The sequence below is a fragment of the Oryctolagus cuniculus genome, chromosome 8, assembly GCF_964237555.1.
Source record: "Oryctolagus cuniculus chromosome 8, mOryCun1.1, whole genome shotgun sequence".
NCBI lineage: Eukaryota > Metazoa > Chordata > Mammalia > Lagomorpha > Leporidae > Oryctolagus > Oryctolagus cuniculus.
In genome coordinates, this window is record NC_091439.1 from 52,041,450 (window position 1) to 52,064,555 (window position 23,106).

The window sequence follows — 23,106 nt, forward strand, 5'->3', positions numbered from 1 at the left end:
CTCCTGGCTCCTGGCTTCAGATCAGACCAGCTCTGGCTGTTGTGGCAATCTGGGGAGTAAACCAGTGGCTCGCTCTGCCTCTGGCTTTGCCTTTGCCTCTCTGTAACTCTGCCTTTGAAATTAATTAATTAATTAAATAAATAAATCAAGAAAGAAAGAAGAGAAAACAAAACATAAGAAAAGAAAAAAGAAAAGAAAGAAAAAAGGGTTCCCTACTTCCAAACTTCAGTCATTCTGACCAGCAAAACTAATTAAAAAGAGCGCGTGGCTTTTCAATCTCCAGATTTGCCTCATATTAGCAATAGTTTCTATAGCGCTTCTTTGATCAAAAGAATATTAATCATCACTAAAACTGTCAATAACAGATAATAATTCTATGCTTTGGGTCAAAGTAAATACTAACCTATTTTATTAAAGAAAAAATAATCCTAAAACCACACTTAATTTATCTTAAGACCTTTATATTTTTATGAAATTAAAAACAACTGTGGTTACCTAGATTTGTAATTTTTGAAAAATCTCATTGATTATCCAGGTTCCCTGACAATGTCTCAGGGAACCTTTTTGAAAATGGGATGAGGAGTTACCTCCTCTTTTCTGTACTTCTCATGTCCACTGCAACCATTCTGATTTTTTTTTTTTTCAAAATAATTTTGAAGCTAAGAAAACATTTGAAAGTTCCTTAACTAGAAGATCTCTTCAGTTTTATAAAGATCTTTAAGCTGTCAAACAAACACTCTTAAAAGTCAAAATGGAAAGCAATTCCTAGTTGAAGGGGCATATCAACATTCTCCATAAAGCAAAGTCAGCAAACTGAGGTGTCCCATCTTCTGGGCCTCCTTAAGTCTTTCCTTCTAATTCTATTGTCTGAGGTACGTTCACCAGGGCAGAAATACAGTGCAAAGCTAAAGACGCCTGAGGAAGGACAGTAAGTCCTCTTCAGTCATGGCAAACAGAAACCAGTTTGGGTTTTTAAAAAAAGTAATCTTTTTCAAGACCAAAAGTTATTCTTAAATTTTGCCATGAAAATGCTGTTGTTAGGAGACACTCACTGAAACTAAGTACTTCTTATAATAAAATAATAATAAAATCTTTCAAATATCTTCTCTCAAAGCAGAATATCTCTGAATTCTGATTTTATGGAAGTAACATTCATATGCATAACATACCTATAAATTCCTAGTCATCAATAACTGGCCTCAATGCAATTTTCTCTCCCATTTTCCACAAACACCATTTCAAATAACTGTTCTTCCCTCAAAACTTTACTACCTACTCTGGCCACATCTTCTTCATAGAGAAAATAGAAACAATTTGGTGATACTTCTCTCAACTTCTTTTATCAAATCTATAAGCTTATCTGCCTTGGTTATGTTGTAGTAGGCGGCTTTCCCCTTAGCTTTGGATGATCTCTCTTTCTAGACTGCCTACCTCATCCCTTCCTCCATTCGCAGAAATCCACACCTTCAATGTCTCCCCTTCTGTCCTGTTCCAATTAACATTTTTTTTTAACTTTTATTTAATGAATATGAATTTCCAAAGTACGACTTATGGATTACAATGGCTTCCCCCCCATACCGTCCCTCCCACCCACAACCCTCCCCCCTCCCACTCCCTCTCCCCTTCCATTCACATCAAGATCCATTTTCAATTATCTTAACATACAGAAGATCAGCCTAGCACACATTAAGTAAGGATTTCAACAGTTTGCTCCCACACAGAAACATAAAGTGAAAAATAATAGATGATTTTTTAAATGATGATGAAATCAGATCAGACCTATTGTCATGTTTAATCCCAGTGAGAGTCACCAATTAACATTTAAACATGTTGAAGACTCTTTTTGCACCCCAACTTCCCCAACCCAACTACTGGATTCTCTCCATTTTTATTCACAGACAAAAATTTCAAAAACTAACATTTTTGCTAACTCCATCCCCTCACATCTTATTTATTCTTCAACCTACTCCAGTCTGATTTCTGCCTCCACCACTCCACCAAAACTTTCTTTGCCAAAGTCACAAAAGATATTCATGAGGAAATCTCCAGTGAGTTTACTAAAGTGTTGTTCTTCCTTGACCTATCAGCCAAATTTTATACTCTCTGCCAAATCATTACTTTTGCCTTCTTTTTCAAAAGTTGGAACTTGCTCCTCTCCTTTATTATGCTATCATCTCTGTAGAAGCAATCTTATTGATTCCTGCAGTCTTAGTAACCAACTGTGAGACCATGATTTCCAAGTCCATCACAGATTGCTCCTCTGAGTTTCTAAGACTCATCGATCCAACTGCCAACTAAGCATTTATACTTGAAAGTCTCACTGTTAACTGAAGTAAAGCAAATTATATGATGATATATTAATATTATTAAATTGTTTCTATTGTATTTATAATATAATATTGTATAATTTATACTATTTAATAAAAAGATGATGTAATATCTCCTCCTAAAAATAGCCCAAGCTGATTAACATGCTTTCATGATCAACATTAATAAAATTATTTAATTCTCATTTGACATTCAAAACACTAGTCACAAAGTCCAGAAAATTTATGCAAATTAACTAGTATAAACTTTTTGAGATACAGTAACTTGTCCAATTTTTTCAAACTTCTCTTCACATCAATCCTCTTCAATGATACCTGTCCTGAATTTTGTAAGACCTTGAGGAAATTTCTAAGCAAAATTAGAAATTCTTTACCAGCTGTGCCTTATGAGAAAGCTGAGTTGATTTTTCCTCTGTAAAGAATTCTCATATACAAAGGGTCTTCAAAAAGTTGGTGGAAAATGTGTACTATGAAAAGACCACGCATGGATTTCAAAAAATTTTCACACCAAAATAAACTTGTCTTTTAACTACATTTTTATCCATAAACTTTTGGAAGTACACTCCTATCTTTCACTTATTGGACCGAATTATTAATCTAGTATACAGGGACAATATATGACTCATTACATCTAAAATATCACTGGTCTTTTAGGTGCTTGCCAATGTTAACAGCATCACAGAACTATTCCAAGGGTCATCATTTAATTGTTTCCTATGTACAAATGTGATCATTTCCACAGTATTTTAAAGATTCCTTCTAGAAAGGAAAGGGGCTCTTCTAAGATGAGATTGACAACTTAAGAAAGATTTCTACAGATCATGGATGACATATTGACAGGACTAAGAAGTTTTACATAGTATTTTTCCTTAAGTGTAATAGTTCTTTCTTCCCCACTTACCTGTTCTTTAACACTGTTTGACACATATAGAATCTGAAGATTTCTCCACACAGATGTAATCTATCTGAATTATCCAGAATCAAAATATTTATTGACAACCTTAGAATGACACAAGATATTCTGAAGATAAAATCTTGATCATGAAAAACCAACCAACCATAACTCCTTGAGAAAACAACTGACCTTGATGAATAAATCCTACTGTGTTTGTCTATCACATTAAAATTTCTTTCCCCCTTTTCCCTTTTTTTCATCAGTTAATATCTTGAGAGAAAAATGACCAATTAATTTACTTTTCTGTTCCCCAATAATACTGATAATAATTGCCTAGGCTACAGAAGAAAGTCTTATCAAATATTATTCCCTCATAATTTAAAAACTATTAACACTGTAGCATCTTTAAATCTGTTTTTGATAAACATTGTTTTAACCAAACTAGTACTGAGTCACATTCTATGTCTTTTCATAGAATTCCTTTAAGGTAATAATAAAATACCAAAAGTACCTTTTGCAACATGGTTGTCATTTGAAATATCAGTTCTTCATGTCCCTGTTCAATTACTTACCTAAAAGAAAAAAAAGAGGAAATGTTAGAAGTGTAAAATCATCTCAATTAGTCATTAACTTTTACATTTCAACTAAAAATAAGTTTGCAGTAGACATTGATAGAGTTTTTTTTTTTAATGGACTCTGTTATATATAAAACAACAAAGCAAAACATACACAAATATTTCAGGGGCTCATAAAAGTAGACAAATAAGACTGTGTAAAAAATATGAAATAACATATTAATACGCAAGAGGACTAAGTGCCCACTTCACAAGGTTCTTTAAGTAACAGTGCTAGATTTCAGATGATCAAGACAATTGTGAACAAGACAAAATTCATGTTCACACATGACAGTTTTTTTTAATTTTATTTATTTGAAAGGCAGAATTACAGAGAGGCAGAGGCAGAGAGAGAGAGAGAGAGACAGGGGGAGGGAGAGAAAGGGAGAGGGAGAGGGAGAGAAAGGGAGAGGGAGAGAAAGGGAGAGGGAGGGAGGTCTTCCATCTGCTATGTTCACTCCCCAAATGGCCGCAATGGCCAGAACTGCATCTATCCAAAGCCAGGAGCCAGGAGCTTCTTCTGAGTCTCCCACACGGGAACAGGAGCCCAAGGACTTGGGCCATCTTCTACTGTTTTCCCAGGCCATAGCAGAGAGCTGCATCAGAAGTAGAGCATCCAGGACTCGAACCAGTGCCCATATGGGATGCTTGCATTAAAGATGGCAGCTTTACCTATACGCCACAGTGCCAGACCCAACAATTGTTTTTATTAGTTCAAGTTTAGGCATGCCAAGCAACATTTAACCAATATACTTTCATTGACATTTCAGTAATGTCCTGTACAAAAGTCCACAAGACCTACATTAAAAATTTAATTGTTAAAAGATTCTAAAGGGACTGGCACTTTGGCTTAGTGGGTAAAGCCACTTCCTGCAGTGCCGGCATCCCATATGGGCGCTGGTTCTAGTCCTGGCTGCTCCATTTCTGATCCAGCTCTCTGCTATGGCCTGGGAAAGCATTAGAAGATGGCCCAAGTCCTTGGGCCCCTGCACCCACATGGGAGACCTGGAAGAAGCTCCTGGTCCTGGATTCATTTCAGCCCAGCTCCAGCCAACGCAGCCATTTAAGGAGTGAACCAGCAGATGGAAGACTTCTCTCTGTCTCTGCCTCTCTGTAACTCTGCCTTTCAAATAAATGATAAATAAATCTTTAAAAAAAGATTATAAAAACAGTAAAGGAATTTTAAGATGAACATTCTTTTTTTTAAAGATTTATTTATTTATTTGAAATTCAGACTTAAACAGAGATAGAAGGAGAGGCAGAGAGAGAGAGAGAAATCTAGGTTTAAGCACTCGAGCAAGTGCTTATATTATATATTATATAATCATATATAATATGTATAATTATATATAATATATATTATATATAATATTATATATAATATATAATATATAAAATATAATATAATAATATAATTATATAATATAATTGTATAATATATAATTATATAATATATAAGCACATATAAAATATACCATGATTAGTCACACTATATTCCATGGTACTGTCAAGTGTTCACGCATGTTGTGTTAACATCTGTAATTTGTGCATTGTGCTGCTGTTTCATAATTTACTTAGCCATTATCTTACAAATGACCACTTAGATTTTTCCTAAAGTTCTATAAATAATATTTCAACTAGGACTATGGATGAATAGAACTGAATATCTTTTATTTCTGATATATATTTCATCTCTTTATAAATTCCTTTCATCTCTTTCCTGTTCCACTCATTCATAGTTCTAATTTTTGCTGATTTGTTGTGTTCTAATATCTAGTAAGTTACAATCTTCATTATTTTTTGTTCCAGAATATTCTTTCAGGTTCACATCTATGTATGTTCCAAATGAAACTTAGCATCAATTTGTTGGGTTCAGTGATTTAAAATCCAACCTACACTTAATTAGGATTGTATTCAGTCTATAAATAATCCAATAACTGACTTCCAACAATTGTCCGTCATCTCATTGATTCCTTACTCAATTCTTCCTTTTTCATCTTCCCCCAAAAATTCAAATTTCCTTTACATAGTCCATTTGTATGCCTTGCTAACGTATACTCAATAATGAGTACTTAATACTTTTTCTTGAAGCTGTCAACATAATCTTCTTGTTATATTTTCTCTCTAATACAGGTTAATACTATTAATCTCTACACTTTTATTCTGGGCTTACTTTCTTAGAAAGCTTATAGTTCTTTAATATTTCTGACATTTCTCTGAGTACTTAACAACTTTGAAAACCATACAAAAATGTAGGAATCCTAAGCACTGCCACTAGACAATGTAATATAATTAGGCAGACAGACTATGCTGTGCAAAACAATCTGGAGTTGATGGCAGTAAGGAAATTAAGATGACTTACTTAGCCACATTTCAAAAGCAGGCTTTGATTTTAGTGTTGTTCATCCATTTGGAAATTGTGCCATTTCATACATAATATTTAAGCATTTTAGACTTTTGCATGAAAAGCCTGTATGTATCAACCAAAATATGCTTCCTGAACCGTTTCCAAGAAAATTTAATAAACAAGTATATCCTTCGACTTTTCTCAGAACATCATTTTAAGTGCTTTTGTGCCTCCAAGGAAAAAAAGGACAAAGAATGTGAACTGTGGTTTAATGAGAAGAGCCTGGCTTCAAGGCCAGGCACCACTGTTTGCAAACTACAGGCCTTGTACAAATTGCTGAACCCTGAGTCCCAGCTCTCCTCGTGAAATGAGATTACTTAGAAGATGAGAAATGGTAAATAGGATGTGCCTGGCATAAATTTGGCACTCAAAAATTAGCCAGTTTTTCATTGATTGACAGTAGTCTATGACCAGACCCACCATTTTAAGCATTTCACATATACTGACTCATTTAATCCCAAAATAGCTGCAGGAGGTACCATGCACATCTATTCCATATGAAATAGGTTTAGTGTCTGTGCTGAACAGGTTCCTCCTGCTAACTAGGATGCCTAGGATTCTAGCCATCATCTCCCTAATGCTAAGTCAAATTTATGGCCACTATGACATCCTGACTTCATTTTCATTTCTTTCCCTATTAAGATTCAATTTTTCATAATATTCTTGATTTAATTAAATTGAAATTAGTTTGATTAGGTTGAAATGACTGCAAAAGAGCCTTTCAAAATTTACTTCAAAATCTTACACAAAATATCTATAATCTTCAAATTGTAAATAAAAACCAACTAATCAATCCAAAATTCCTTTTCCAACATGAATTACCATGACTTCCCTTCACTTACCCTACAACCAGCCCAAATCTTTTGTGTTACCACTTTATAAACATGCAAGCATCTGATCTTACTTTCTTGTCTGAATGATTTATTACAGCACAATTCATTTTGTAAGTTTTTATTATAAAAGCAGTAACTACATATGCTAGTTGTTTTCTAGGGACCACCCCAGAGATACTTCTTTCCATCTGTTCACTTCCTTCTCTGTTCTTTTTGTATTTATTTATTTCTTTAAAGATTTTATTTATTTATTTGAGAAGTAGAGTTACAGACAGAGGAGAGAGAGAGAGAGAGAGAGAGAGAGAGAGAGAGAGAGAGAGAGAAAGGTCCTCCATGCGCTGGTTTACTCCCCATATAGCCACAATGGCCAGAGCTAAGCCGATCTGAGGCCAGGAGCCAGAAGCTTCCTCTGGGTCTCCCACGTGGGTATAGGGGTCCAAGAACCTGGGCCATCTTCAACTGCTTTCTCAGCTCATATCAGAGAGCTGGATCAGAAGTGGACCAGCCGGGACCTGAACCGGCACCCATGTGGGACTCTGGCTCTTGCAGGTGGAGGCTCAGTCCACTGCGCCACAGTTCTGGCTCATTTATTTATTTTTAAAGATATATTTATTTATTTACTTGAAAGGTAGAGTTACAGACAGAGACATCTGAACAGAAGACATAATCTTCTATGTGCTGGCTCACTCTCCAAATGACTACCATAGCCAGGGCTGAGCCAGGATGAAGCCAAGAGCCTGGAACCTCCCACATAGGTGCAGTGGCCCAAGCACTTTTGACCACCTTCCACTGCTTTCCCAAGTGCATTTGCAGGGAGCTGGATTACAGATGGAGCAGCCAGGACTTTGAACTGGTGCTCACCTGGGATGCAAATGTCACAGGCAGTGACTTAACCCACAGGGTTATAACACTGGCCCCTTACTTATTTTATTCTCATTATGTGATATTGACCTCTACAGACTATATTGCATGAGCTTCTTCATGCACTGGCTCTCAATTTGGCTCTGATAGGGGTGCGGGGTGGGGGTGGGGCAGGTACACCTGCAGGATATCCCAAGAAAGAAGAGGAGAAAGATTAAGATATTTATTTTTCAGGGTGAGCATTTGGTGCAGCATTTTAAGATGCCACTTGGACAATCACATGCTCTGTCAAAGTGCCTGGGTTTGAGTTCCTGTTCCACTTCTGATTATAGCTTCCTGCTAATGCATGCTCTCAGATGCTGCAGGTGATGGCTCAAGTAACTGAGTTCATACCACCCACATGGATAACCTGGATTGAGTTCTGGGCTCCTGGTTTCTGCCTGGCCCAGACCCAGCTGCTACACCCATTTGGGGAGTGAAACGGTGGAGGAAGATCCCTGTTTCTCTCTCTCTCTCTCTCTCTCTCAAATAAAAAAATAAAATGAAAATAAATAAGTAATTTTTTTAGACTTTCAAGAGATACTCACTCTTTCTGTTCTCTCCTGACTTTCACATGGTTCTGGCAATGGCTGCATCTCTCTAGCTTCAGCACTCCCATCAGATGGCCCCTCCTCTACCCTTAGCGACACTGTCCCAGCACTCTGCTGGAATAACACAGTACTTCCAGAATTGCTTTATATACACATATATAGTTACTGTCTGGACATTTATATCATATTGTTTTGGAAACTGCTTTTATTGTCCTAACAGCCCTTGGCCACACTAGTCTATACAAACTCATCTTGTTTAAATATTTTGTTAGCATTCCAGAAAATATGCATATTCCATAATCAGTTTAATCAAACAAGACATCCTTTCCATCATATAATATCCAAAAATAGTTTTATATTTTTTTCATTTTAAAGTATCTTCTGAGAGTCAATGACAAAAACTAAGAAATAAGAGATGCATGTGGTCTAACATTTTTTTTCCTTTTATAACTGCCATTTAAGAACATCTACAGTATATCACAACATATACTAGCCATATTCCTTATAACATCTATTTATTTTTCATGATACATTGTAAGATATTACTAATTCTGTGTTGCAGATTTTTAAAAAATGTAATCATTATAAAGGCCAAATAACTTATCCAGGCATTGTTTAAATGTCAGGGCCAGGATCTTTTCACCTCTAAAGTCTTCTGTTTCATTATATCTTGCTGCTCCTTTCAAAGGGTTTGACTTACACACATATTAGCTGCTATCAGGAAAGTGAAAAACCCTTTAATATCATCTTTATATAGTATATGAGGCCTTTCTAACTGTTCATCCTATTGTATCACACAATATGTCGTATTTTCATGAGATCATGATTTTGCCTACTGTACATTAAACTATTAACATGTTTCCATTTTATTCTCTCTTATTCTCTAAAGCATATTGGAACTCTAAAGTCATTCAATGACACTCAAGTCCATGAGTGGTTAGGAAACATGAAAGACACAAATACTAAAGGGTTAGAGATGTTCCAATGACTAAATGTCCCCAGACCAATATCCCTAGACCAACTGCGGCAGAATCACTAAGGATACTTTTATAAAAATAAATAAATAAATAACAGTCGAGTCTAATAGCAGTATAATTTTATAGACTGTTTTTATAAAGTCTTTAATATGGTCCTTCTGAATATTAATACTTAAGAAATAAAGCAAAAATCACTGCCTTATTTCAGTAGCACCTTGACCAGCAGACTCAACATCAACTTGGAAATTTGTTGGAAATGCAAATTCCTGGGCCCCTTCCACCTTCTGACTTAGAAATTTGACAGCAGGGTCCCATGTTATGTGTTTTAGCAAGACCTTCAGATAACTCTGATGCAGGTGGAAATTTGGGGATCACTGGCCTATGTGAAGCAAATTCCTAGATTTTTTGTACTATTGCATTCTTCCACTTCTGGGTAGAGGAAGTGTCACTGTGAAATTTTCCATGAGGCTCACTGAACTCCAAGTAATAGCCTCTGGCACATACTGGGTTCGGTGTTCACCATTTTTCTTTCTTACCTTCTTCTCATTTTATCTAACTTGTATCTAGATTAAAAGATTATACTTTCATTGGCTATTTAGTTTAACAGTTGGGTTGCCTGCATGCCACACTGGAGTACCTGGATTTACTTCCCTGCTTTGACTCCTAACTTTAGCTTCCTGCTGGTGTAGATCCTGGGAGGCAGTGGTGATGGCTCAAGCAATTGGATTTCTAACACCCACATGAAAGACCTGTATTGAGTTTCTGGCTTCAGCCCTGGCCCAGACTCACTGTCTCTTTCTCTCTTTCTTTCTCTCTCTCTCTCTCTCTCTCTCTCTTTCTCTCCCTCTCTTTCTCTCCCTCTTTTTCTCTCTTTCTCTCTTTCCCTCTCCCTCTCCCTCTCTTTCTCTGCCTGCCTTTCAAATAAATAAATAATTTCTTAAAATGCTTAATTCTTCACCAAATTCTCTAGAAAGAATTTTATAATTTCAACATTCACATAACCTTACTAAGAGCTACCAAAATTATCAAAGTGTATTCAGGCACTCAAATTATAATCACTGCTTTAGAGATTTATTTATTCATTTGGAAGGCAGAGTGACAGAGAAAGGGAGAGAGGGAGAAAGAGAGAGATTTTTTTTTTTTTGACAGGCAGAGTGGACAGTGAGAGAGAGAGAGAGACAGAGAGAAAGGTCTTCCTTTTACTGTTGGTTCACCCTCCAATGGCCGCTGCGCCCAGCGCGCTGCGGCCAGTGCACCGCACCGATCCGAAGTCAGGAGCCAGGTGCCTCCTTCTGGTCTCCCGTGCGGGTGCAGGGCCCAAGGACCTGGGCCATCCTCCACTGCACTCCCGGGCCACAGCAGAGAGCTGGACTGGAAGAGGGGCAACCGGGACAGAATCCGGCGCCCCAACCGGGACTAGAACCCGGGTGCTGGTGCCACAGGCGGAGGATTAGCCTAGTGAGCCGCGGCGCCGGCCAAGAGAGAGATCTTAATATCTTTTATCTTTGGGTTCACTCTCTAAATGCCCACAACAGCAAACTCTGAGCCAGGCCAAAGTCAGGAGCCAGCAACTCCAAGTCACCCAAATGCTCAGCAGCCAGACTCCAAATGGCACTCTGATACGGAATGGCAGCTTCGCTGCAAATGGCGGCTTAATCTGCGGTGCCACAGTGCTGGCTCCGTAATTGTTTTATATACCTTTGAGACCATGCATGTAACCATAGATTTGAGATGACCAATATAGTACTTTTTTGAAAAAATCTTCCCAGAGTTCACTGTGTATGTGATGGATAACCCTCCCTGTACCTTACTATCAATTTAGAAACAACATTTTAATCATTCATAAAGTTTCCATGGAAAAGAGCAATCAAACTGGAAGAAGAGGAACACAGATAGCCTCCAGGTGTCAAGGAAATAAAAGTTTACAGCAAACTTGCCCAATTACAAGTAAAGTCCAAGGCACATGGAAAATAGCATCACAGAATATTAATCATGAATTGCTTTTCAGCTCTTAGGGAATGCACTAACAGGGACTTGATTCAACATCTCCAACAAAGCGACCACAACAGGAAAATCTGCATTGCCTGCTGCATGCTGAGCAAAGTGCTCCATCTGACATTTAGAACTGGTTGCACTCAATGACTTTTCATTTTAGTCCCAATTTCAAGAGACTGCTAAAGACCTGTACAGAGCTACTGCTTGAAGTCCTTGCTTCCAGCTCCCGTTGGGCTGCTCTGTGGAGCCTTTGAATACTCTGAGCTCCAGTGACAGAACACACATTATTTCCTTTTGAAACAGAAAATGAGTTCCTGGGCCTTTGCATCCGTGTTTATTCTTCTCCGAGAGAATCGAGAGCTATTTGAGGGCTCTCCTCGTCCTTGTGCCTCAACTCTCCTCTCTTAATGATGCAGTGTCTTGTGCTTAGCTCGCTTTAAAATGCGTTTTCTTGACCTCCTTCAGATTCCCCATTCAGTTTGATTTCCCTGACCTCTGACAAGAAACAGTTTTCAAAGCTAAAATATTCCACATCTCTTTACTTTTCCTTTTTCAAGGCAGATATTTTGCTTCGAGGTTGACAAAGAAACAACACTGAAAATCACTTGTGAAAAAAAAAATTAACCAGGTAAATGCCTTCAGCATTGGTTTCTCAACATCTCATTCCTCTCTAAACTTAACAGAAAATTTCCCACGGAGAAGAAGAATCACTAATGTCAAACTAGTATGTTTTTTCTCCTAATCAAGACGATTTAAATAACAGGTACAGTTGCTTTCCTACAAGTTCTAGCCCTTTTCTCAAATGCACACTTCATTTCATATGTCATAGCTATCCAGTCACAACTTCTTACAAATTCGTATCTGAACTTCTAGTTGAACACTTAAAGGACTGTGTTGGAACCCCAGAGGCTAACAGTGATAGGTCTAAAACAACTCCTGACAAAATGGATGCAGTATTAACTGAGCACCAATAAGGAAACCTGTTAAAGTGAAATGAACACTATGAGAAATGGTGACTTGATCAGCCCTCACCCTGACTGTTGATGAGCTGCTTAATATGTTATCCCTCTTAGTATTTTTTTTTGTTTGTTCTACTTAATACTTTTGGTTGAATACTGTAATCAATACACAATTCTTCTTAAGTGCTGAAACTTAACTGAAAAGTGATCGCTGTTAAATATAAGAGTGGGAATAAGAGAGGGAAGATATGTGCAATTCGGGACATGCTCAAGCTGACTTACCTCAAATAGTAGAGTTAGAAACATACCAGGGGATTCCAATTCAATCCCATCGAGGTGGCATGTACCAATGCCATCTCACTAGTCCCAGTGATCAATTTCTGTTCACAATTGATCGTAACGATAGGACTAAGAACCAAAGGGATAACATAAACAAGACTAGTGTCTGCAAATACTCGCTGATGGAATCAAAAAGGGAGAGAATGATCCAACATGGGAAGTGAGATACACAGCAGACCCATAGAATGGCAAATGTCCTAACAGCACTCTGGCCTCAGAATCAGCCCTTAAGGCATGCGGATCTGGCTGAAATGCCCATGAGAGTATTTCAGGCATGGAAAGCCAAGACACTCTGGGGGAAAAAAAACCTAAATGATAGATCTCCATGGGTGAGATCCCAGTGGAAAGAATGGGTCATCCAAGAAGGAGGTACCTTTCTCTGAAGGGAGGAGAAAACTTCCACTTTGACTATGGCCTTGTCTAAATATGATCAGAGTCAGTGAACTCAGGGGGCTTCCATAGCCTTGGCAACTCATGACAAGAGCCTAGGGTGATTACTGATGCCATAAACAAGTGTCAATTTGTTAAGTCAACAACAGGAGTCACTGTGCACTTACTCCTCATATAGGATCTTTGTCCTTAGTGTGCTGTACATTGAGATTTAATGCTATAACTAGTACTCAAACAGTATTTTTCACTTTATGTTTCTGTGTGGGAGCAAACTGTTGAAATCTTTACTTAATGTATGCTAAACTGATCTTCTGTATATAAAGAGAATCGAAAATGAATCTTGATGTGAATGGAAGGGGAGAGGGAGTGGATAAGGGGAGGGTTGCGGGTTGGAGGGACGTTATGGGGGGGGAAGCTATTGTAATCCATATTCTGTACTTTGGAAATTTATATTCATTAAATAAAAGTTAAAAAAAAAACAAAGAATAATCTGTTATTTAAGTACCTTCCTATCATGTTTAAAATGACAAAATTAAACAAAAAATAGTAAAAACCTGTGACTTATAGTATGTTCCCAGGTGCCAAAAATTGCATTAACTACTTTATCCATTATTTCAATTCCTATTCAGTATAACCCATAAAAGCCATCTTGCTATCTTATTCCACGGAGAAGGAATGTGGGATGCTAAGAAGTAAACGGACTTGCGCAAGACCATACTCAGATTGGTAAGGAATGGCAGGAATGAAAATCAGACCCAGGCTTTTCTACTGTGTAAAGTCTGGGTCTTAGCCATGGTTGGTTTTATAAATCAAGGCAACATAAACGAAATGGCTTATTAGAAGATCAGGCATTAAAAGGCTTGGTGGTGGGTAATTTTCACAGAGATGATCAAACTTAAGCTGGCTTTGAGGTAAACAGGAGAAAATGGGAAAGGAAATTGGACAGATGGAGAAGAAAGGGAAGAAGATAACCTACAGGGGAACATCAAATGGGCTAATATAGTCATAAGCAAGTGTAGAAGCAGGACATGCCATGGCAAGTTGAAGAGGAAACAAGCAGACTAATCTGTCCAGAGTAGGGCAAATACAGATAGATAATACTGAAAGGTAAAGGTGGGCCAGATTTTAGAGGTCTTACATATCAAGCAATGCAATTACAAAATACCCGATTTAAGAACTAGATCCTAGCTCCTAAATGCCAAAGTGCATTATCAGTAAGCTTCCTTTTTTTTTTTTTAAGATTTATTTATTTACTTGAAAGTCAGAGTTACACGGAGAGAGGCAGAGGCAGAGAGAGAGAGAGATGTCTTCCATCCATTGGTTCACTCCCCAGTTGGCCACAATGGCTAGAGCTGTGCCAATCCAAAGCAAGGAGCCAGGAGCTTCTTTTAAGTCTCCCATGCAAGTGCAGGGGCCCAAGGACTTGAGCCATCTTATACTGCTTTCCCAGGACATAGTAGGGAGATGGATTGAAAGTGGGGCACCTGGGACTCTAACCAGCACCCATAGGGGATGCTGGCGCTGGAGGCGGCAGCTTTATCTGCTACACCACAGAGCAGGACCCAGGTTAAGCTTTCTTTTTGTCTTCCGAGGTCAGGATTAGTGTACAGTGGAGAGAGACATTTTGGGAGAGGCTGGGAGGACTGGGGAGGGCTACAGTCTCTAAAATGTAAACTCCACAAGAGAAAGGTTGCTGGTGCCTTCTCTTAAATGTCTTGTGCCTATAACAGGGCCTAGCATAAAATAGGAAGCCACAAATATTGATTAAATAAACGAATGACTCAAGATAATCCTGTACATGCCTACTTGCAAGCGTAATGTCACTAAATGTCTAGGTAGAACAGAGAGAAAGAGAAAGGAAGATACACTCTTTTTTTTTTTTTTTTTTTTTTTTTTTTGACAGGCAGAGTTAGTAAGGAAAGAGAGAGACAGAGAGAAAGGTTTTCCTTTTTCTGTTGGCTCACCCCCCAGGTGGCTGCTACGGCCGGTGTGCTGCACCAATCCGAAGCCAGGAGCCAGGTGCTTCCTTCTGGTCTCCCATGCAGGTGCAGGGCCCAAGCACCTGGGCCATCCTCCACTGCACACCCTGGCCACAGCAGAGAGCTGGACTGGAAGAGAAGCAACCAGGACAGAATCCGGTGCCCCAACAGGGACTAGAACCCGGGGTGCCAGCGCTGCAGGCAGAGGATTAGCCTAGTGAGCCGCAGCGCTGGAAGATACACTCTTTATACCAACCATTTACTTACCCCTCTCTGACATAAATCACCCTCCTCAATATATGAAGATTAAACAATGCCTCATCATAACCAAAGGTGATGAGCAGGCTATATTTCATGCTGATTTGAACAAATCAACTATTTATAAAGCAGGTTTCAGATAATTATAGAACTAGAAATTTTGAATTAAACTATATTAAAGAAGTACAATAATGGCATGGTGGGTAGGTTTTTTTTCAAAGCTGTATTGGAGAGTATGAGCTACTTTTTTTTAAAGATTTATTTATTTATCTGAAAGTCAGCGTTACACAGAGAGAGAAGGAGAGGCAGAGAAAAAGAGAGGTCTTCCATCCACTGGCTCACTCCCCAAATGACCGCAATGGCCAGAACTGCGCTGATCTGAAGCCAGGAGCCAGGAGCTTCTCCCGAGTCTCCCATGCAGGTGCAGGGGCCCAAGGACTTGAGCCATCTTCTACTGCTTTCCCAGGCCATAGCAGAAAGGTGCATCAGAAGTGGTGCAGCCAGGACTCGAACCAGCACCTATATGGGATGCTGGCACTGCAGGTGGCAGCTTTTCCCACTACGCCACAGGGCCGCCCCTGGGTAGGTTTTTTTATTTTTTTAAGATTGTTCTAGTTAGAAGTAAATAAAATATTCACAGATAATGACACAATGTCTGGCACTCCCTTTAAAATACTCCAGAAAAATGAAACAAAAAATGTGGAATGGGAAAAAAATGAACAAAAATTAGAAAAAAACTAGGATGATTTCTGAAGCTAAGTGGACCTATGGGAATCCTAAAGTTATTCCTTTTACTTTAGTTCATATTTGAAACTTACCATTGAAAAACTTTAAAGAACTTCCTTGAATATGGCCAGTAAGACAAAAGCAAACACTCACATTTTAACCTACACGTGGAGATGTCCCTCCAAGCATGTCTACATTCATTCATTCATTCAGCCCATGGTCTTTTGGAATCTAGAATGTGCAAGGGGCTATCCAAAAGTCAATGAGGCACTATCTCTGCCCTTACAAGTCTCATACTCATACGGGGAAAACTAATGACAACAATCCAGAATCACGACCTTGTATAACTATGGACAGTGACAGTGGGGTCACAGGGAAAGGATTAATTTTTTAAAAGATTTATTTATTTATTTGAAAGTCAAAGTTGCACAGAAAGAAGGAGAGGCAGAGAGAGAGAGAGAGGTCTTCCATCTGCTGGTTCACTCCCCAAATGGTCACAATGGCCAGAGTTGTGCTTATCAGAGGCCAGGAGCCAGGAGCTTCTTCTGGGTCTCCCACGAAGATTTAGGAGCACAAGGACTTGGGCCATCTTCTACTGCTTTCCCAGGCTGTAGCAGAGTGCTGGATCGGAAGTGTAGCTGCCAGGACTCGAACCAGTGTCATATGGGATGCCGGCATTGCAGGCGGCAGCCTTACCCACTATGCCACAGCACCAGCCCCAGGATTAAATTTAATGTTCAGAAAATTGACTGTGGCTGCAGGGTTGTTAACAGATTAAACAAAAGCAGAAAAAAATGCGGTTGGGAACTGAGGCAAGTAGCATTGACACTAAAGACAACGCGATGGATCCAAGAAGTGTTAAAGAAGCAATATAACTCTCATACTCTTCATGATTAACTTCTAATATCAACAAAATGCCTAACTCTGTCACATGCCTACTTTGCATCCAATCTGACAAAGAAAATTATGTTTCAATCCTGTCATCTATGCTAATGGCAGGTAATATGGTGCTTTTATAGGGCAAGAGGAGAAAAAAAAGAAGAGATTGAATTTGCCTGCTTGTCTTAGTAATAATGTAAATATAACTAACAATATGAGGGGGAAAACGATGAAGTAACACATATTTATGTTGTTTAAAAATCACACTGAGTGTCATTAGGGATATTTATAAATACACAGTAATTTATTTAATGGGTTTAATTTAAAGGGGACTCTTTTTTTCTGAACTCCAATATGTGGTAGTCAGTACATATTATATCTACTACATATTATATCTAATTACAAGGTCACATTTGTTATGGAAGTTACTTTTCTAACTTTCACTAACATTAAAATATACTGCTGGGTATTCAAGAAACTACACACCTGAATTATTTTAATATTAATATTTCACTCATTTTTAAATAAAAATAATAAGATTGTGCCTACAGGAAAGTCTTCACAAACCATCAACCAGAACAGAGTCAGCCTAGGAAAAAAAGCAGACAAGGATCAAAAATGCCATTTTCCCCCTAAGCTAGCAGGTCTGAAATGCTAAAAATACCCCCTTAGTAGTTAGTTCTTCATATTCTTTTTAAAATTTTATTTATTTATTTATTTATTTATTTATTTGAAAGACAGAGTGACAAAGAGAAAGGGGAGAAACAGAGAGTGGTTCACACAGCAACAGCCTAGGCTAGGAGAGGCTCAAGCTGCCCAAGAATTCCATCCACATCTCCCATGTGGGCAGCAGTGGCCCAAACACTTGGGCCATCTTTTGTGGCTTCCCAGGAACATTAGCAGGGAGCTGAATCCAACCAGATCAGCCAGGACCTGAACCAGCACTCCGATATGGAATGTCAGCATTGCAGGCAGCAGCCACAACACCAACCCCATAATACTTTAAATGTCTCAGACCAGAATGAAATATCTGAACGGACAGTCATGAATCAGTGTATACCTGGCAACAACTGCATCATGGAGCTGACGCATACCAGAGAAAAATATTATCTTCTGTCCTCCTCTTCTTTTATTTTTGATGTATCAACCACACACGCAAAAAAGTGCCCCCTTGGAGGATGGTCTGAGCAAGTCATGGGCTTAGATATTTGGGTTTATGTTCTTTAGACAAGAAATGGAAAAAATTTTTCTTTTTTTCCTTATTCTCAAGGCCATTTCCTCTTTTCTGGAATCTATAAATTTTTATGTGAAAGAACAGTCAACACCATTTAAAATTATTGGCTTCAGTGGAGAAACCTATAAACACTATCTCAGCCAAGTGACCAAAGTTCCCATCAACAGAGATAAGTCATGTTAGCAGTGTTACTTTGGTACAATAGAATGAAAATGGGTACTTTTTCTTTGATCATCCTCCCCAAAACACATAACCCTTTCTAATTTTGAGAAAATCATCAAAGTCCTATAGATGGGTATAGCTAACCAGCGCATCTCAAAACTGTCACAGCTATTAAAAAAAAAGGAAAATTAAGAAGCTGTCACATGCAAGAGGAGAAAATGAAGATATGACTGATATAATATGGTATCTTTGAACTTAAAAGGGGCATTAGGTTAAAACTAAGGAAATATGAATAAGCTACAGACTTTAGTTAATAGTAATACAACTAAAACCTTCATTTAATAAAAATTCATCATTAATTCTAACAAATGTACCATATTAATGTATGAAGTTACTAATAAAAGAAACTCAGGGGAGTAATATCAGAACTCTCTGTGCTATCTGTTCAGTTTTTTTACAAACATAAAAATATCCTAAAAAATAAAATCTACTCAAGAAACAGCCATCCAAGCTGGTGCTGCAGCTCACTAGGCTAATCCTCCGCCTGCGGTGCCAGCAGCCTGGGTTCTAGTCCCAGTTGCTCCTCTTCCAGTCCAGCTCTCCACTGTGGCCCAGGAGTGCAGTGGAGGATGGCCCAGGTCCTTGGGCCCTGTACCCACAGGGGAGACCAGGAGGAAGCACCTGACTCCTGGCTTTGGATCGGCGCAGCGCACCGGCCGCAATGCGCTGGCCATAGCGGCCACTTGGGGGATGAACCAACAGAAAAAGGAAGACCTTTCTCTCTGTCTCTCTCTCTCTCTCTCACTGTCTAACTCTGCCTGTCAAAAAAAAAAAGAAAGAAAAAAAGAAAGAAACAGCCATCCCTTTGACGAAATGTCAAAATATATCCTCACCTTTTTGATTTGTATTTTTAAAATTTAATTTTATGATTAGGTATTAAACCTCCGCTCTTTTGAGATATTTGAGAGGAATATACATTTTTCTGCATTATCCCATTACTGATTTCTCAGCCTCAAAAAGAAAACACAGAGAGAACTAGCTCTTGTGTTATTCTTGGAAAGAATGCGAATAAAACGATCTTCCAAAGACAAGAGTTCTGCCACCTTCTGGAGAGGAATCTGCTGCCGCCAGCTGAAAGGGAAGCAATGGGAATTGCCACGCATTGGTATCAGAGGGCCCAAACAGCTGTTCAACCATTGACCAACAGGATGCACAGCAGAGGGAGCTGAGCATCCAGATGGCCTCCCGAACAAGAAGGCAAAATCATCTGTGCCTGGAAATTTTAGGCCCAGAATGGTTCTCAAGAGATCATCCTCTCTAAGCCTCTCATTTTCACAGATGAGAACATTTTCATGGTTAACTACTTGCTAATAAGCAAGCCTCTGACCAATTTTTACAAAATGTGGAAAATCAAGGGGCTGATTCTAAGAGGTTAAAGTAAACCAGTCTGTTGCCTTTACAATCATGTATGCAAATAATTTTTTGCCTGAGACAGGTGAACTTCTCCATTTAATCTCCTCCTGCAGAGAAGGGGAAAAAGAAACAACTGATAAGGAGGAAGACATAAACAGGAAGCATCCAAAAAAGAGAGAATTGACTGGGTCAATGAAGTCCAGAGCCAGGGAAAAGCCAGAAGAGGGGAACAAGCCCTGGACAGAGGACCAGAGGCTTCAGCTCTACATGATTTTTGGAGACAGACACAGTTTTAGTTTTGCCTGGATGAAAACTGAAAGATCCGGGGCGAGTGCTGTGGCGTAGCGGGTAAAGACACTGCCTGCAGTGAGGGCATCCCAGATGGGTGCCGGTTCGAGACCTGCCTACTCCACTTCTGATCCAGCACTCTGCTATGGCCTGGGAAAGTAGTAGAAGATGGCCCAAGTCCTTGGGCCCCCGCATCTGCGTGGGAGACCTGGAGGAAGCTCCTGGCTCCTGGCTTCGGATGGGTGCATCTCTAGCCATTGAGACCAATTGGGAAGTGAACCAGCAGATGGAAGACCTTTCTCTCTCTCTCTCTCTCTCTCTCTCTGCCTCTCTGTGTAACTCTGACTTTCAAATAAATAAATAAATCTTTAAAAATGAAAATTGAAAGAATAAGCAGCTCCACAAGTGACCTGTGATCAGGACTGAAAGAGAGAACAGACTGGCACTCGGCTTTAAGAGAAGTCAAGACTTCTTGGATCACCACCTGGAGAGGAGACTGCACTGGACAAGGGAAACTGAAGCCAGGAATTCATGATTGAGAAGTAACCTTGCACAAGAAGACAGCAGGCTTCCCTTTCATTGGCATAGCATATGTAGTTCATGTGCTTAGAGTCCCCACATGGGAGCTAAGTGGTTTGCACCCCTCTAAAGAACAACTTGACTACCAGGCTGATGACTCACCAGAAGGAGCTGTGCTTGGAGCAGCTTGGTGGCCATGGCCATGATTCCAAGGTGGAATAAAAGAAGGTTCTCTCAAGGTCTCCAGATTGCATACGGCAGCACTAAAAACTTGGCCCCAAGCTCTTCAACCCCTTTCTCAGCACCTGAAATCATCATAAATGAGTCTTCAAAGGCCATCTTTCTCTTTGAGAAAAGTTATCAGTAATCCTTTCTGCAAGGAAAGCAAGAGCTCAAGCAAATGAAGTTTTGTCCTATATTTGTTCTGCATTTCTCTCTCCTCTCCATTTTTATTCTGATGAAAATGGTGCACAGAACAGAATTAGAATCGTTAGTTTATTAAATAAAGCAAAGGGCTTGATAACAGACTGAGTGTTGGAAAAATTCTTGGTTATGCTTGAGAATTCACTGAATAACACAGTCTATGTCACAATCTGCAAAAGAAATAACTTGAAAATATATTGCAGCTCCTTCCTCACTGTGGCTAGAAGACCACAGACAGCTAAGTTCTCACAAAAACCAATGGACATAAGGTAAATTAGAGTTTTGCTCCAAGTCCAGTAAGGAGGATTTTTTTCAAGATTTATTCATTCATTTCAAAGAGCAACATAGAGAGAGAGGGAGAGACAAAGAGAGGGATCTTCCACGTGTTGGTTCACACCATAAATGGCTCAAAGACTGGTACTGGTTGGCCAAAGCCAAGAGCCTGAAACTCCATCCAGGTCTCCTACATGGCAACAGGACCCAAGCATTTGGGCCATCTTCTGCTCCTTTCACAGGCGGATTAGCAGGGAGCTGGACCAGAAGTGGAGAAGCCATGACTCAAATCTTGCACTCTGCTATGGGATGCAGGCATCACAGGCAGTGGCTTAATCTGTAACGATGCTCCCCTACCCCCACCCCCATGCCACCAAGGAAGATTCTAAAGTAGGTTTCTTTTTTTTTTTTCCAGATTTTGAGCACAGTGTCCTGGCACTGAGGCAGTAGAGTAGCCAATCATCAGAGAATAAGGGGGAAAAAATGACTCCATTGTGCAGCTATTGGAGACAAAATGAGTTTGACTGACAAACACAACTCAATCAGGAGCACTGCAAGGGTCACAATGCACCAACACTGAGCAGGGTCAATTTGAATGCTTCCACTCTGACACATACTCTTACAGTTGAATGGCTTTCTAAAATTACTACCAAGCAATAAAATATTTAAGCTGTTTTGGTTTATATTTTGATTTTTGAATTTATAAACCTTTAAGTAATTAAAATTTGGGGGCAGATTTTGTGGGATGTTGGGAAGAATTTCAAAGCAATCAAACTGTGCAACGAAGTTGCTTATGAATGTTAAGTGTTCCTTGGGATTTTTGTGGTAATTGTGTCACTCGTTTGAAAAAACACAGACATGCCAGCATCTGCAAGCTGTGTTACTTTATGAGCACAATAGCAAAACTGTGGCCTCAGTGGAGCTTTAAAAAAAATCTGTTTAATTCCCTGAAGAGTAGGCAGTGATAATTTTCTGCCATTCTGAGGAGAAATCCATGACATTCTGCCCCTAAAAGACAGTAAAATTGGTGGGGAAAGTAATCCTGATCGGCACTAATGAATGAAAATTCCTTTGCAAATCTTGCTCTGAAGAATTATTTTTTTCTTTTAAATAGAAAATATGCTTGCCTACCCAGACCTATGAAAGGGACAATTAAAAGGCTTTATGGGGCATGTATCAAGTTCTCTCTAAGTATATACTGATGTCATCCACTGTGGTATTAGGCTAATAAGCCCATTTTTGGTGCCATCTGTATTTTTACCCAGACTAATAGAATATGAGAGCAACAATGCTAAGTGGTTCAGTGCTTATCATAATAAAAATTTCCATTAGAAAAATATGTGTAAAACCACTAAGGATAACAAAATTACCCTTAAGCCACTTACCATCACGCTGATGCTTTATTTCTAAGGAGCTCCATGAGAGAGCCCTTACAAAACTACTGCATCAAATGTATCTAAGGTACCAGCATCCTGAGGTCACCAACAATGTTTACTCATTTACCCTGATAGGCATTTATAGAATTACCAGAAATTTTATCACTTGTTAGTCATAATCAAAGACTGGGAAAAACAATATTAGATATCGAACCAGGCTTTCAGATGCTGCAGCCTCATTATATCTATCAACTCTGCTGTTTTTCTAAGGCATATTTCATTGTATGACTAAAAGAACCACAGCTGTAACATGAGTATAACAAACCCCCCTCTTGTTTCCACTCCTGTGAAATCAAGTTGGAATAGTCAAAGAATGGTGGCAAATGGGG

The 23,106-nt window shown here is 39.0% G+C and overlaps 1 protein-coding gene across 14 annotated transcripts in view; it reads right to left on the reverse strand.

Annotated features, from left to right (window-relative positions):
• ANK2 (ankyrin 2) overlaps positions 1–23,106 on the reverse strand; it is a 677,994-nt gene that overhangs the window by 476,786 nt on the left and 178,102 nt on the right. For 9 of the 14 annotated variants that reach the window (XM_070047722.1, XM_070047719.1, XM_070047716.1 and 6 more), the window contains exon 2: positions 3,734–3,794. The exons of the other annotated variants lie outside the window; for them this stretch is intronic. In XM_070047722.1, coding sequence (XP_069903823.1) covers positions 3,734–3,754 — 21 coding nt within the window. In that variant the 5' untranslated portion in view covers positions 3,755–3,794. The remainder of the gene's footprint in view (positions 1–3,733; positions 3,795–23,106) is intronic. 14 annotated transcript variants of the gene reach the window in all.